This window comes from Arachis ipaensis, chromosome B10 (assembly GCF_059453495.1).
Source record: "Arachis ipaensis isolate K30076 ecotype BB chromosome B10, ASM5945349v1, whole genome shotgun sequence".
NCBI lineage: Eukaryota > Viridiplantae > Streptophyta > Magnoliopsida > Fabales > Fabaceae > Arachis > Arachis ipaensis.
Window position 1 is genome coordinate 148,730,068 of NC_142435.1, and position 15,196 is coordinate 148,745,263.

The 15,196-nt window shown below is 28.1% G+C and overlaps 3 protein-coding genes across 5 annotated transcripts in view; 1 reads left to right on the plus strand and 2 right to left on the minus strand.

Annotated features, from left to right (window-relative positions):
* Positions 1-15,196, minus strand: part of LOC107622947 (G-type lectin S-receptor-like serine/threonine-protein kinase At1g34300) — a 194,659-nt gene that overhangs the window by 128,772 nt on the left and 50,691 nt on the right. The gene's annotated exons all lie outside the window — the stretch shown is intronic.
* QPT (quinolinate phoshoribosyltransferase) lies at positions 1,641-5,561 on the plus strand. 3 transcript variants are annotated; one of them, XM_016324204.3, is made up of 11 exons: positions 1,641-2,090; positions 2,263-2,298; positions 2,491-2,633; positions 2,826-2,959; positions 3,045-3,108; positions 3,209-3,291; positions 3,582-3,665; positions 3,758-3,910; positions 4,187-4,363; positions 4,857-4,924; positions 5,024-5,561. In XM_016324204.3, exons 1-11 carry the CDS (start codon positions 2,017-2,019, stop codon positions 5,118-5,120), a joined length of 1,113 nt encoding a protein of 370 aa, XP_016179690.1. In that variant the 5' UTR covers positions 1,641-2,016; the 3' UTR covers positions 5,121-5,561. The 3 variants fall into 3 exon arrangements, with proteins under 3 accessions (XP_016179690.1, XP_020969865.1, XP_088342825.1); XM_021114206.2 differs by having other exon boundaries at positions 1,836-2,126; XM_088486699.1 differs by having other exon boundaries at positions 1,869-2,069.
* AT17.1 (plastid movement impaired protein) lies at positions 7,989-11,650 on the minus strand. Its single transcript, XM_016324206.3, has 2 exons — positions 10,909-11,650; positions 7,989-8,149 (listed from the first exon to the last, which is right to left on the minus strand). Exons 1-2 carry the CDS (start codon positions 11,557-11,559, stop codon positions 8,090-8,092), a joined length of 711 nt encoding a protein of 236 aa, XP_016179692.3. The 5' UTR covers positions 11,560-11,650; the 3' UTR covers positions 7,989-8,089.

The following is a 15,196-nucleotide window of genomic DNA, read 5'->3' on the forward strand; positions in this document are numbered from 1 at the left end:
TGAGTATAAATACATATATTAACTTATTTTTAATGTGTATTTTGTATTTCAAAATTTGTATTTTAAGATTTATTCTGTACAAGTGATTATTTTATATTTACGTAGCATAATTGTTGTTATAATTATATTTTATTATTATAAAATATGATTAGGTTTTAAGATATCTAATTACAAATTAAAATACGAAAATAGTAATTTAAATAATAATACATAATTTAAAATTTAATTTTTTATATTTCATATTTTGAAACATTGACAATATAATCAAAATGTCCCTTTTTTTAGTAAAAAAAAATGTCTTTTTTTTGTATATGTCGTTAAACAATCATTTAAAACTCAACTTTCATACAATTAGCTCTTGATGATATTCATAGTTGAAAAAATTCATTTAATTAGTGTAGTTATTATGAAAAAAAAAAACTAAAGCTAATTTCAAAAGAAGAAACACAAATGGATAGATAATATTCTTTTGAGCCGATTTCTAAAAAAGAACACCAATCTTATTTAAATTTAAAAATTGATTATTATAATAGAAATCTAATATGAAGTTCTCAAATTGATTATCAAGTGTCGAAAGTTGAATAAAAAATTATTGTGGGGTCAAATTTAATAATTTAATGGAGGCAAATAAATATTATTATTATATACTACTCAATAAAATTTCAAACTGTAGTGGGAGCGCTTGCCCCCACACCTATAGGAGTGGATCCATTGGTCATTGGTGATAATAACCTTATGATATACTATTAGTATTATAAATAATGAACACATTATTTGATATATAGTAAACTTTTTTTTACTAGTAACAAATTTAATTTTTTATCTCTTTAAACTAAATTAATAATTCTATTATGTTTTATTTCATTTAGTATTAGTAGCCTACTCATAGTGTATTTTAGTGTAAAGATATCAAATAGAATTATTAATTTAGTTTAAAGAGATAAAAAATTAAATTTGTTATTAGTCAAAAAAAGTTTACTATATATTAAATAATGTGTTCATTAGTTTTCACGTTATTGTAAAAATTAGCTAGATCATAATACTAATAGTATATCATAGGATTATTATTATTAATGTATTAACTGAATTTTAATGTTTATTATTTATATATTTAAAAATTATTTATTTAGTTTTATAATAAATGATATTTTTAAATTTGAATAATTTATTAATTAGTTTGTACTTATTTATTAAAAAAAATATTAATATAATGAATAAAAAAATAATTAAAAATATTATTTAAAGAATAATACAGACAAATAAATCCCTAACAAATTTAAATTTAGAGACAACTAGGTCCCTGTCCATTTTTTAACTTGACACGTCAGCAATTTCTGTCAAGTTTTCGCCGGAAAACTGACAGAAGAACTGGGTTGGCAGACGGAATACAGGTCAGGAACCGTAATGGAACGTGTTTTTAGTTAAGGATCGTCTTGTCATTTTGGAAAATGGACAGGACCGGATTGATACTTTACTCTCTAAAATTACGATATTACCTATGCGGCTATGCCCATATTTAACGAAATCCCCCGTTAGCCCCTATTTTGTAGAAAATTGGCGATTTTAGGCCCATGTTCCCAGTATTGGGCCAGCCCAAAACGATGGTGTCCAAAAAAAAATACCGTCAGCGCCACTTCTGTGGTTGCCTCACACCAGTCAGTTGTCTCCGCCGTCCCCCTCTGCAGCCTTCGCCTCCTACTCTCTCTCTGCTCTTCTTGTGCTTAACTTTGAACCGGTTCGAACCTGTTTTAAACCGGTTATAACAAAACCCGATTTGAATAACTCGAACCAGGACTTCTGGTTTTATTTCTCAGAAAAACCACCTCCTTTTCGTTAGGCGCGTCACTGCAACTTCGTGAACCTTAGAATCCCCAAAACCAACTTGCTTCGCTTTTTTGCTTCTCTCTCTTTTTTCAACGAAGATAAGTCGGTGAAAATTGAGGAATAAAGCAAAAAATTCTGAACTCTATTGATTGATTCCCTCAAAGTTGAAGCAACTTAACCTTTTTCGAATTTATGGCTATGAACTCCAGATTCAGTTGCTTGCCACAAGCTTTTCACATCACAAGGTCTTCTAAGCCTTTCCTCAGGTCTTTAACTTCGAATTCTCACTTTTCTTTGGCTTCGTAAGCATCGGTTCAAGTGTTTATTTCATTTACTTAAATGTGTGAGAAAAATTAAATTTAATTAAATCATTTATATTTTGCAATGTTTCTGATATCCAAAGCCTTCTAACAATGTTGTAATTTGAATCTCGTGCAGCTTCTCAGTTAAACTCCAAGGACAATCAGAAGTCAGGTATTTTTAGTTTCAACTCATTCAAGGTTCTCTGACAGCTATGTCAATAATTTACATTAACTAGTGTGAATTATGAATTGTTGTTCTTTAATTTAATTTTAGCATGTTGGAGAAAGAACTAATGGTTAATAATAGTTGTGTATTTTTTTTCTGGTTAATTTTGTGTTGTATTGTATTGTTTTGCAATTGCAGGAGGGTTGTGAAAATGTCTGCTGTAGAAACCACAAACTCTAGGATATCGTATGAGTCCTTTGCAATAAAGCCTCCTTCACACCCAACTTATGATTTGAAGGGCATTATCAAGTTAGCCCTTGCAGAAGATGCCGGAGATCGAGGTTTATGCCTGAACTTTTACTTCTCTAAGTTTTGTTGTACTAGCTGTCTTTTTCTTACTGTAGTGCACTCTGAGCAAAACTATTTGGTTTTCTCTTGTTGAGCTTATCTAGATAAACGAATGTAAATAGTAGTGATATTTTGATACATGTAGTGCATATGTAACTTTTAATAACAGAGGTGTTTTACTGTAGGTGATATAACGTGCATGGCCACCATTCCATTTGACATGGTGGTTGAAGCTTATTTTTTGGCAAAGGAGGATGGCATCATTGCGGGGATTGCACTTGCAGAGATGATATTTTATGAAGTTGATCCTTCCTTGAAGGTATGAAAGCGATGAACAGATTTCCTTTACCGTATGCATCGTTAATACTTGGCTGAGTTGTTGTACAATTATTTTCAAATATCAGGTGGAATGGTCTAAAAAGGATGGTGATGATATACATAAAGGTGTACAGTTCGGAAAAGTTCATGGTAAGATAGTGACATAATTAAGCAAGGGGGAAAAGTACATCATTTATTTGTGAATGATTTCATGAAAGTCTGCTATCAATCCTCAGTAATTTAAGTGTAGGACGGGCACATAACATTGTTGTGGCCGAGAGGGTAGTGCTAAACTTTATGCAGAGGATGAGTGGCATCGCAACTTTAACAAAGGTAGGATTGTTTTTCCAATTCCGTTTCTTTTGCCACCGGATTGTTACGGAATTAGTTAGCTGGCTTTAACTCCCCCTTTTAAAAGACCCCTATTCCCTGGAATGTTATTTATGTCAATTACAGGCAATGTGGGGAATATTCGATCAAAATTGTCAATTGGCTGATATTATTTGATTTAATTTCTTAAGCTGGATTACTAGAGTTTGTGTTATCCTAATGGTCAGTAAAAAATTATCATATTATCCTAGTTATATTTCTAACTTCATTACATATTTCATGTTCTTTCACAGGCAATGGCTGATGCAGCATACCCTGCATATATGTTGGAGACTAGAAAAACTGCTCCATGTTTACGTTTATTGGATAAGTGGGCGGTCTGGACTTTCAATCACTTCCTTTCTGTTATTAATGGGCATTTGTACTTTGACAAATAATTTTTATAAAGGAGGTACATCTGTTTCTATAGGTATTAATTGGTGGAGGTCGGAATCATAGGATGGGTTTGTTCGATATGGTGATGATAAAAGATAATCATATATCAGCAGCTGGAGGTGTTTCAAACTCCCTCAAAGCTGTTGACCTGTATTTAGAGCAAAGAAACCTAAAAGTGGAGGTTGAGGTAGTTGTGGTCTGATTCATTTTTTTTATATATGCAGTTCTTTTTCTTGTTATCTGAAACATTTTGGTCTTCAATCAACTTTTTAAAGCTAATGATAATTGTGATTCCTGCCAAATGCCACGCACTAACTGACTTGTGTTTGCAGTTAATGTGATTTAGAGCTATTAACCATTTGCGTAAATAGAACATGTACTGGTAGTAACTGTGCAGCATGTAATAGAGGACAAAATCTGGTTGAGACCATGGTTTTTGATAAGTTTGTTTCATTTTTACCAGGTTGAGACCAGAACTCTTGAGGAAGTTAAAGAAGTATTACATTATGCTTCCCAAACGAACACCTCTTTGACCCGGATAATGTTGGATAATATGGTTTTACCTCTACCAAACGGGGATGTGGACATATCAATGCTGAAGGAAGCTGTGCAGTTAGTCAATGGAAAATTTGAGACTGAGGTATTCATGACTAAAATTTGTTTAGTTCAATCGTGCCATATGTTTTGAATTATTTTTTAAATAAATGCTTTAGAATATTTGCTATTGATTTGATATTTTTTATATATGAATGGTTTACTTGTTCTGTTTGAGAAACTAGCTTATCTTCTCAATCATTTATTCTTTAAAGAGGTGGATGTAAAATTCAAAATTGTCGAACAGTGTGTAAGTTTTGGGTCCAATGTTTTACACGTTATGTCTTGAGGTCACTATTTTCCAATGAACATGAAGCATGATATTAAAGATTGGTGGTGTAATGGTTTTCTTGTGGTCAGTTTGGTACTGGTGGAGGTTATCATATTCTGTTAAGGCGAATACCATTTTTTGTTTGGACTTGTTAGCTTTGCATTCATTATTTGTAGATAATAGTAAATTGTGGCCATTGATGTGGATATCTTGGAATTGTTCCTTCAAGTTCACAACTAGCATGCTGTTTTCCTTTTTATAATGGCAGGCATCAGGCAATGTTACTCTTGATACCGTACATAAAATCGGACAAAGTGGAGTAACCTACATTTCCAGGTAAAATTATGTTTTGCGTCGCTCCGTATTAATATCCTTCTGTCTCTTCCTGCATTGTTATATGTGCACTAATGAAAATTTGTGTGTCCTGCTTTGCAGCGGTTCGCTGACTCATTCTGTGAAGGCACTTGACATCTCCCTCAAGATTGATACCGAATTGGCACTCAAAGTCGGAAGGCGTACCGGACGAGCCTGATTATCCCTACCTAAAAAATAATAATGTCCAAGCACTCAAATCCTTTCTTCTAGTTGGTGCTTACTATGCTGCATTTTAAAACTCAAATCAAAGATATAAAGCAGTTCCAGAATGGTTGGATGATAGAATTATAATCTAAAGAGTAAGCTCTCACTATCAGATTAATATGTTGTTTAAGGTTCTAGAGTAATAAAGTAATAATGTGAATTCTTTTACTAGCTTAGTCTAGCAAAATTGTATAGATTAAGCTTATTATAGATTGCAGGTTTTTTCCTTTTCTACATAGGCGTTGGTCAAATAATGCCAGATGCTGAAGTTCATTTTATCTTCTGATTTTGTTTTCCCTTTTTATAGTTGAAAAATGGTAGCAAGGGAAAATCTTGTCCAAGAAAAGCTTCATTTGCACAGTATATCTAATGGTATAAGGTCAATTTATTATAAGCTTCATTTACATACACATTGCATTGGTGCCTATATAACAAAAACTATCGCCTGTTATTTTAAGTAATAGTGCAGCCATGTAGGATCAAATATATATACCATTATCATCATCATCATCATCATTCTAAATGGATAAGCAAATCCTACATCATATAGCATTCACCCACGCACGTAAAACTATTTTCTTTTCTTTATTTATTATTTTATTTTTCCCTAAATAGCATCTTTAGATTAAACGACTGGCTATGTTTTCTTGATAATGTGGACTAATGAACTAACCATAATAGTGGCTTGCTTATTATATAGGGGAGTTTGTTTGATCCTTAGCCTCTTAGCCTTAGGGAATCTATTCAAAACTTGTTTGTTGCTAAATTGTTTTTATTTGTGTTTTTTTTCTTTAAAATGTTTTTTAGGCTCATAGGGCCATTGATTGAAAAAGTTAAACCCCATCAAATAATTGTGTTATTTTATAGTATATTTTATTTACTTTATTTCTCCTTCTTAAATGGTGTTTGTGGCTGCCAACTCTTCGGCTAATAAGGACCTCGTTGATATATGATTTCAAATGTGGTGAGAGTGACCATGACCTGCTACCATCTATGACCTTTCGATCGATCAAGAATTATTCAGAAAATTAGATAATCGTGTTTATCTTATCTTCTATTTGTTGCTAATCCTAGATGCCAAGTTCAATTTTTTAATATTCATAGGAAACAACAACAATTTTTATGGCAATCATGGTTCGTAATACTAAAAATCGATTATCAATTGGCCACCACTTATAGAAATTTCATTTGAAATCTTATGAAAAATATGTTATATTATTATAAATAAATTTGATTATTCATTTATTATAATTTTGATTATTTTACTGGTTTATTATTTAGTTGAAAAAATATGTGAATTGATATATAAATATATAATAATTAGTGATTAATTTAGTAGTTAATTTTTTTACTTTTATATATATGAATTTTGTATTTAACTTTATCTCCCACTTTCAAACATTTTCTATAAGCAATTTATTTCTAACTTTACTATTTTTATTAATAATAATATTGGTTATATAAATACTCAGCCATGTTGAAAATGACCTACTTGTCATAAATCAAATGATTCGGAAACAATAAAAATATTTTGTGGATTATTTATTAAGTTTTATACATCAGACTGAGCCGATCAAGATATATTTTTATTATTGAGTCGCATTTCACCTGATGATGATAAAAAAAAAAAGTGCATAAACTTGGTATTTAAAACAGTTTACATTTATTTCTAGAGTTCTTACTAAATCAGTATTTAAAAGATTTAGATACTAAAAAAATAATTCTAAAAGATATTAATTATAAAAAATATTTGATAAATTTTAAAATTTAACAAATGTGATCTTCTTTTGTTCAGAGTTTATTTTCAATAAGCATAATACTAAAATGATGGTCAAAATTAGACTATCTTACTAATTCTAAACCTAAATTAGTTATGTGACATTTTAAATTAATTTTCAATAATTGAGTTAGAAATAAAAATCCTAAATCAATTGACTCATACCCTAAAAATATTCATTGATTAACATAACTAGTAATGTTTAAAATATAAGTCAATTGATTTGGGACTCTTATTTCTAATTCAATCATCGCAAAATTTAATTTAAAAAATATCACATAAGTAATTTAGGTTCAGAGTTAATCAGATCATCTAATTTTTGTGGCCACCTATCAAAAATGAGCTCCAATAAAGGATGAGTATGCTTGTCAATTTTAAAATTTTTCAAGAGTTTTTTTGTCGTTAACATCTTTTAAAGTTGTTTTTATGTGCGTCTGAATCTTTTGGATACCAATTTAATAGTAAACTCTTATTTTTATTGTGAGTATTATACTTAAATATAGGAAGTTAAATTTTACTGATTTGAATAAAAACTCTAGAATTATTATTATTATTATTATTATTATTATTATTATTATTATTATTATTATTATTATTATTATTATTATTATTACCTTTTGATAATAATTTAATTTTAATATACTGCCAGTGTAAAATAATTTTATACGTACATTTAATTACGTAATATCACATCACTTTAATAAAAAAAAAATTTTTTTACATTAATCGGCTAATCGCATAAATTATTATTAAAAAATATGATTCGGCAACTATGTAAAACATTTTATGCTATGAATACATTAAAATTAAACTCTTTCGATAATTACTCTCTACCATGCATTATAATATTACATATTGACTATTGTTTTCTTCGGAATAATTAATGTACATATTATATTTGTATCATTTCATTATATATAACGCTGTTGAACGAAACCATTATAGGTTTACAGTTATTGATGACAACTATAAGGGTTCCACACACATATGAAAACTAATACAAAAACGCCCTTATATATAGTGCCTTAATTAACATGGTTTGCATTCATATATATATATATATATATATATATATATATATATATATATATAACTCTATCTTATAGATATGAAACTAATTAAACTCCTTCATTCACCTTTTTCAGTTATGAAGCCACTGCTAGTGGAGTCCTTCCTTCACTGATTGGCATGAAACTCACTCTTTTCTGCAAGTGTTGTTAATCCAAAGAAAAAGGAAAATTAGTGCTTACAAACTTTATATTATTTATATTCTAATAAGCATTCATAGATATATAAATCTAGTTTAATATTATTAGACACAAAGTCGTTAGATAATGCATGCAATTGTTCCTAAAAGAATATAGTTTCTTCTAACAACTCCTTCATAAATTAATGGTTATAGCTATATGGATTCTCATCACGTACAAAAGATTGTAGTTTTTTTCTTTTAAGATGCTTTGCTTTAAGTAATGTGAAGGATAATCATTATTTAGAGCAGAACCAACAAAAATTGAAAAGGACATTGTAACGGGGCTCGAATCTTAATGGCGTAATTAATTAATTTGAATTGAATAATTGATTAATATGAATTATTATTTAAATCATTAATCTTTATAGTTTTTTTAAATTTGTAATTAGATTCTTATAATTTTTTTTAAATTGGGTTTTTATATTATTTTTTATTTTATAATTAGATTTTTGCTAGGTTAAAAATGTTCGAGTTAATGAAATATTTCTCTATAAAATGAAGGTATTTACAATTAAGAACCTAATTAGATATTTGTTTACATATTTTTTGAGAGAAATATTTTGTTATTTTTAACATTTTAATATAAAAATGATCTAATTATAAAATTAAAAACAGTATAAAAATTTAATTGAAAAATAAAAATCTAATTGTAAATATGGTAAAATAATAGTAATTGATAGAGTGATTAAATAAAAGGTTTAATTTGAATGGTTATTGATGCAATGTAAAACAGTGAAGGATAAGAGCTACATACAAGCTACTTAATTACTTACAATTAAAAAAAATTAAAGAATAATTGAATTGTAGTGTTAAAAAAAATGGTTGATCTTGTTTTATTCAAATAAACTATTCCTTAAAAATAAACTAAATCTTTAAGTTGAACCGTAAGGTAATTTTTAGAAGTAGAGATTGGAATTGGAATTGTATTTAATAATCTGATATTAAAATTAAAATTTTAGTCTCGTAACATAAAATTTTAATTTTTTTAGCATTTTTAAAAAATAAAAATACAGAGAACTAAAATTTTTAGAAATAGAGACTAAAATTTTTATAATATTTTTTTTAAATATTTTTATTTAATTTTTTAAATTTTAAATTTATCTCTCGATCTCCATATTTATCTTAAACTAAACATGATACTAAAATATAACTCAATCAAATATATTTTACACCAAACACAATATAAAAACTTAATTTAATCTATATCTTCCAATTTCAGTCTCAATTTCTGTCTCTCAATAACATAACATGTGTTAGTCGTTAAACCTGCATCTTCATGTGAAGATAACTAGTCTTCACGTGAGTTGTTCCCATATGTGACATTTATAATAGTGCAAATTATTATTGATTGACGATGAATAATAATATTAAGTAATTTTTTGTCGTGTTACTTAGGAAAATACAATTCGTTTGAAATTTTGCTAAAAACAAGAGAGACCTAAGTACCTAACCCCCTTACCAAACGACCTTAGGGATATATATACCTTAGGATAAATAATAAGAAAATTTTTAAGTGTAATTTTTAACCGTTGATCTTAATTATATATATTATATATATTTTTTATAATTAAAATCAACGATTAAAAATCAGTGAAACACCGGTATGACGGTACACTTAAAAAATTTTCTAAATAATAATGTTTAAGAAGAAAAAGAAAGTACACTACTATCATCTACGATACGTACTATGCACACTCCTCTTAGGAAATAATTTATTATTGTTATACTCATAAACTACTAAAAGAATTAGGACTCCCTTGTTTAATTACTACAATTTTGATTAATAATCAAAGTTATTGCTGGCTAAAATTAGACATAACATTAATGATAGCATAAGATAATAATAAATTTGTGCACTGTGTTTTCACTTCTCACTAACTCATCAATTTAATTAGTCTCTAAATTAGTGAAACTAAATTGATTGTTATCTCCATTAATAACTTAGATCATTCATTCAAAAGTCACATTTTATGAGTAATCTTGCCAACTTCTTTTATCTTTACTTTTACCTTAAGAGTTTAATTACTTTAAGTATAAAATTTTTTCATCAAACATATCAAACAACTCATATATGTAAGTATACCAAACATAAAACTCAAATATCATTTCTACTTCTAAGACATGGTGAATCAACATGCATACACATTTGTCAATGACAACAAAAGTGGTCATTATTTTATGTCTTAGCTATATATAAATCAGTAAATATAAAGATAATTCTTAATAGGTGGAAACTTCGGTGCAGTGTTGACTTCACGTGAAGTTGATGGCTAAAAACCGTTAGATAAAAATTTAGTCAAATCAGTCAAATCATCTAACTGCTCTCGACTACTAACTTCACGTGAAGTCGACTGGACTTGAGTAAATAACAAAAATCTTATCAACATCTTTATGTATTAATGAATTTTGTCATTAATTCTTATAAAAAAGAGCACCAATTTTAAGTAATATTCATTAAGAAAGTAATTAGTAAGTAAATATTAAGATATATATTATGGTGGTAAAGAGAAAAAACCAATGTTAAATTTGGTGAAAACTCAGGTGAAGTCGACTTCACGTGAAGTTGATATCTAAGAGTCGTTAGATGAAAATTTAGTCAAATCAGTCAAATCATTTAACGGCTCTCAATTATAAACTTCACGTAAAGTCGACTACACCTGAGTTTCTACCGTTAAATTTTATGATTATTAATTTAGTATAAAGTATAAACCGTACCTGCTGATGTGTCTTTGGATTGTCACCAACCCTGTTTCTTGCAGCCTTCCAATGAACATGGTGGTCCAACATCACCACTTCCTCATCATTTTCCTCAATAATCTCATCTATGTTTTTGTTTTTGTTGATGTCACCATTGCCAATGCACAAACCCATGATCCTCTCTCCTGCTTCAACCTCATCTTTGCTCTCTTTGATAAGCTTCTCCACCTCTGCCTTTGGAAGCCTCAGCTTTAGCCTCAAAGGCTGCAATTGCGACTGTGGCTGTGACTGTGGCTGTGGCTGTGATATTATTTTGGTCTGCTTCATGATCGTGAGATCAGAAGCAGACCTTCTAGAAAGAGCTAGGCTTTCGAGCCTATCTCTTGCGCTCATGTTGATGACTCCAGAGCGCACCCTTCTGGGTGCTACTGAGGACTCCTTTGGAAGTTCGACCAAGAAATACAGCCTTTTTGGCTGTAATTCTTGGTTTGCTTCCAAAGGTTTTGCCCTTACGCCATAATGCTTCACTGCCTCTGACTCGAGAAGAACAAGACCTGCAGGGTGGTCCTTAAGAACTTCACTTGCTCTCACCGGTGCCTTGATCTTGAAGGTTTCCCCATCAATTTTCATCACCTTTGTGGTTTTCTTCCCACCCAAGCTATTTCCCATTGTTGAATTTTGTGTTTGTGTTTGGGTTTGGATTTTTTTCAGCAATGATGAGAGTTTGTGACTGAGGCACTCCCAAAAGAGCAAGCAAAGTTGGTCTTTAAGGGTTGATAATATAATGATTATGATAATCATACTATTCCTACATACTATTACTGCCACTAATAATAATAATAAAACAACAACAACAATATTATTTTTATATTTAAATAATTGATTAATGTCTATATTTTAGATAACGGATACTAATAGTAATGATTAGCAGGTTATTATTTTAATTTAAATTATTGATATAAAATATAATAAATAATAAAAAAAATTCAAAAATGAGTCATATTTAGTTCAAATTTAATACAAAAATATGCTAGATAAATAAAAATAGATAAAAATCACAGTCTAGCTAATGGTTGTAGATAAGATAGATAAAAGTGAGAAATTTATTTATAATAATAATAATAATAATAATAATAATAATAATAATAATAAGATAAAAACTGATATGCAATTGTCTGAGGTTGATAGTTGAGAAGAATCGATAGACAATAATTTAGTTAAACTTATTAAATTATCGCATAATTTTTTAAATATTAACTTTATACGAAGACAATTACATATAAATTTTTACTTAATAATAATAACCAAATTTCTATTTATTCCATAGAATGCTCATAAGACACCAAAAGGTGTAGGGTTTCACGTGAGAAATGGTGGTTGTGAGATAATGACATTGTTGTGTTGTGAGGGTGGTTGTGGATTTTGGGATGATTAATTAGTCAAGAAAGAAGGCACACTTTGAAAATAGGACAAAGTTTTTGACAACACGTACCGGTACATAAATCTCCAAACTAAGTTGAATTTCATCAATTAATATAATGTTTTATAAAGAAGAGGAAGAAAATAAAATATTGCTATAGTATAGTGCTGTATTTAGGGGACTTGTCTTTGCTTATTTGTTTCTGTTTTTCAACCACCATGCCATGATCTTCAACGTTAAGCCCCAGTTGGTAGATTTTAATAACAAGATATAAATATTTTAGAGAAATCATATACATAGAGAATCCAAAAATTATCAAGTATAAATATAGACATTTTTAAATGAATTCACATGCAAAACTACTCTAATTTGTTCTCTTCTTTTATTTTTTTTTTTAATTGTCTATAATTGGCAATAAGTATTGGTTAATAAGATGGTAAATAACTTACACTCTTTTTAGGAGGCATTGGGTTCAACTATATATTAATTAGAATGGAGCCACTCAGATAAAGATATCTAAAACGTCTTTTTTTAAAGATATTTTTTAATAATTAAAATTTAGTACATATAATCGATTAAACTGTATTATTTTTGTCAAAATTAGGTCAGATAAATTAATTTAATCGAAAAAAATAGTAAATCAAATCTTGAACCGGTATAATTAATATTATTTTTTATAAAAAGTAACTACAATATCCTTATTATAAAAAATGACTAAAATACTCCTAACCCTATAACGATAAGAAGTAAAGGGCTAGAATTTAAAATTCTCAAAATTAATTATATATATATATATATATATAATAGGAGTATTTTAAGTCATTTTCTATAAAAAAATAATATTAATTTAGATCAGTTTAAGATTTGATTCACCATTTTTTCGGTCAAATTAATTTGTCTGACTTATTGTTAACAAAAATAATACGATTTAATTAATTATATGTATTAAATTTTAATGACTAAAAATATCTTTAAAAAAAAGATGTTTTAAACGTCTTTATCTGAGTAGCTCTCTAATTAAAAAAATGTAGGGTTCGTTACTCATAAGTTATAACTCAATTTAATCAATTACTTAAGACGAGAATAATTCGTTTTTTATTATATATAATCAGTAATAATTTAGCTTTTTTACTTTGATTCTGAGTTTGTAACTATCGAGCTTAATGATCGATAAGAAGAAAAGAATTTAATCGTTTCAAGAATTGAGATATATATCCGACAAAATTACCACACAAAAAAGTATAAATAACTGATATAAATGTGTATTAATTTATATATATATATAAGATAAAAATAGAACAAATAACATTATTTTCTTAATTTAAAAAAGTTGGTTTGGTTTTTGTCATGTCTTCAAAGATGTGTGACTAACGGTAATCACGGCGCGGATTAAAGGGTTAATCAAGTATTTATTATGTCAAAGTTTGGCATTTAGTTTGTGGATTATGTGAGTTGATGATGATTTTGACTTTTCCTTGTAAGGTGTATATGAAACAAGAACTCTCTATTCCCCCATCAAGTCCATCTTTTGGGTAGTTAAAAAGCTATTAACAGAGTTGTTGAAAAGTGATTTATTTCTTAGCTTCAAATAATTTTTTCATTATTTGGTCCACTAATTTGTACCCATATATATTAATTATTTCTTCCAATAAAGAATAATAATAGAATATGTGCTGAAGTTCTTTGTCTTGTTATTGGTTATTTTCTTCAAAGCCCATAATGGTGGAGACTATATAGTCAACAAATGTGAAATGTATGAAGTTAAATGAGAGGTTAAAGTCCAAAACTACTATAGTCCAAAGTGACAACAGGATGATCTAATAATTAGAAGTGGTAGCATGTCAAAATTGATAATCAAATTGGGTTAGATTAATAGTTAATTTATTAGTCTACTTAAATAAGTATTGGTAGTTTAAATTTTGTCTTATGTATGCAGTAATTTATTGACCAGTGATAAATCTTTAAATAAAGTCAGTACCACAATAGATTAATTCTTAATCTGCTAGGTCTGACTCTTCTAAAATTATATTGTCACTTAAAAAAAATTATATCATTAATCATCCTTAGATTAAAATAATAAAATTCACAAATAATAAATATTACAAATTTAAAAGTAATTAAAGTATCACTTTATTACTTTATTAGTATTATCACTTTAAAAAATCTTTTTTTTTAACCTGAAAAACTAACAAAAAGTATGTCAAAATTGATGCTGTAGAAAAGAGGTCAATTTTCTTGTTTTCTCACTCTGTTTGAAGTTATGTCTGATTATTCCATGCATGATGCATGGCCATAATAATTGATGTTACATGAATTTAATTCATCGGCGGAAGCTTATTACAAAAGGACCAAATTGCCCTCCATGGCCCCCAACATCAGAAAGAATAATGAAGGGGAAAATGCAGTAGCAATAAATCATAGCTTTTCTTAGCTCTACAATTGTGGTAGGTTAAGTTGCAAAGAAATTTGGACCTCAAACTTAGGTGTTTTTTTTTCCCGCTATGGTATGGATGTTATGGCTAACAAGGAACAGATTAATTTTTGAAAGAAAAATTGTCACTTATGCTGTATTTAGATAACTAGAGGCTAGAAATAAAAATATAGAGAAAAAACAATTTTAGTAAATATATAAATTTTTGTGTCAAACAGAAAATTTTTGTCTTTATTCTTTTTTTATAATTAAATAAGAATAATTATTCACATAAAAATATTTTTGTTTAAAAATAACAATCAAGATATTAGCATATATTATCTTAAATACTTTAGTTAAATATGTCAATTATCTAATAATATTTAAATATTATCTTTACATCAAAAATATATTTTTACATTTACAATAAAATATTTTTTATGGTATCTAAATATTTGGTATCTAAGTGCCAAAAA

Coding starts and splice junctions, on each gene's coding strand:
- AT17.1 (XM_016324206.3), bottom strand. CDS start 11,559: ATGGGAAATAGCTTGGGTGGGAAGAAAACCACAAAGGTGATGAAAATT. Junction 8,150..10,908: donor ATCCAAAGACACATCAGCAG/GTACGGTTTATA, acceptor CAACACTTGCAG/AAAAGAGTGAGTTTCATGCC.
- QPT (XM_021114206.2), top strand. CDS start 2,017: ATGGCTATGAACTCCAGATTCAGTTGCTTGCCACAAGCTTTTCACATC. Junction 3,292..3,581: donor GCATCGCAACTTTAACAAAG/GTAGGATTGTTT, acceptor GTTCTTTCACAG/GCAATGGCTGATGCAGCATA. Junction 3,666..3,757: donor GTTTATTGGATAAGTGGGCG/GTCTGGACTTTC, acceptor CTGTTTCTATAG/GTATTAATTGGTGGAGGTCG.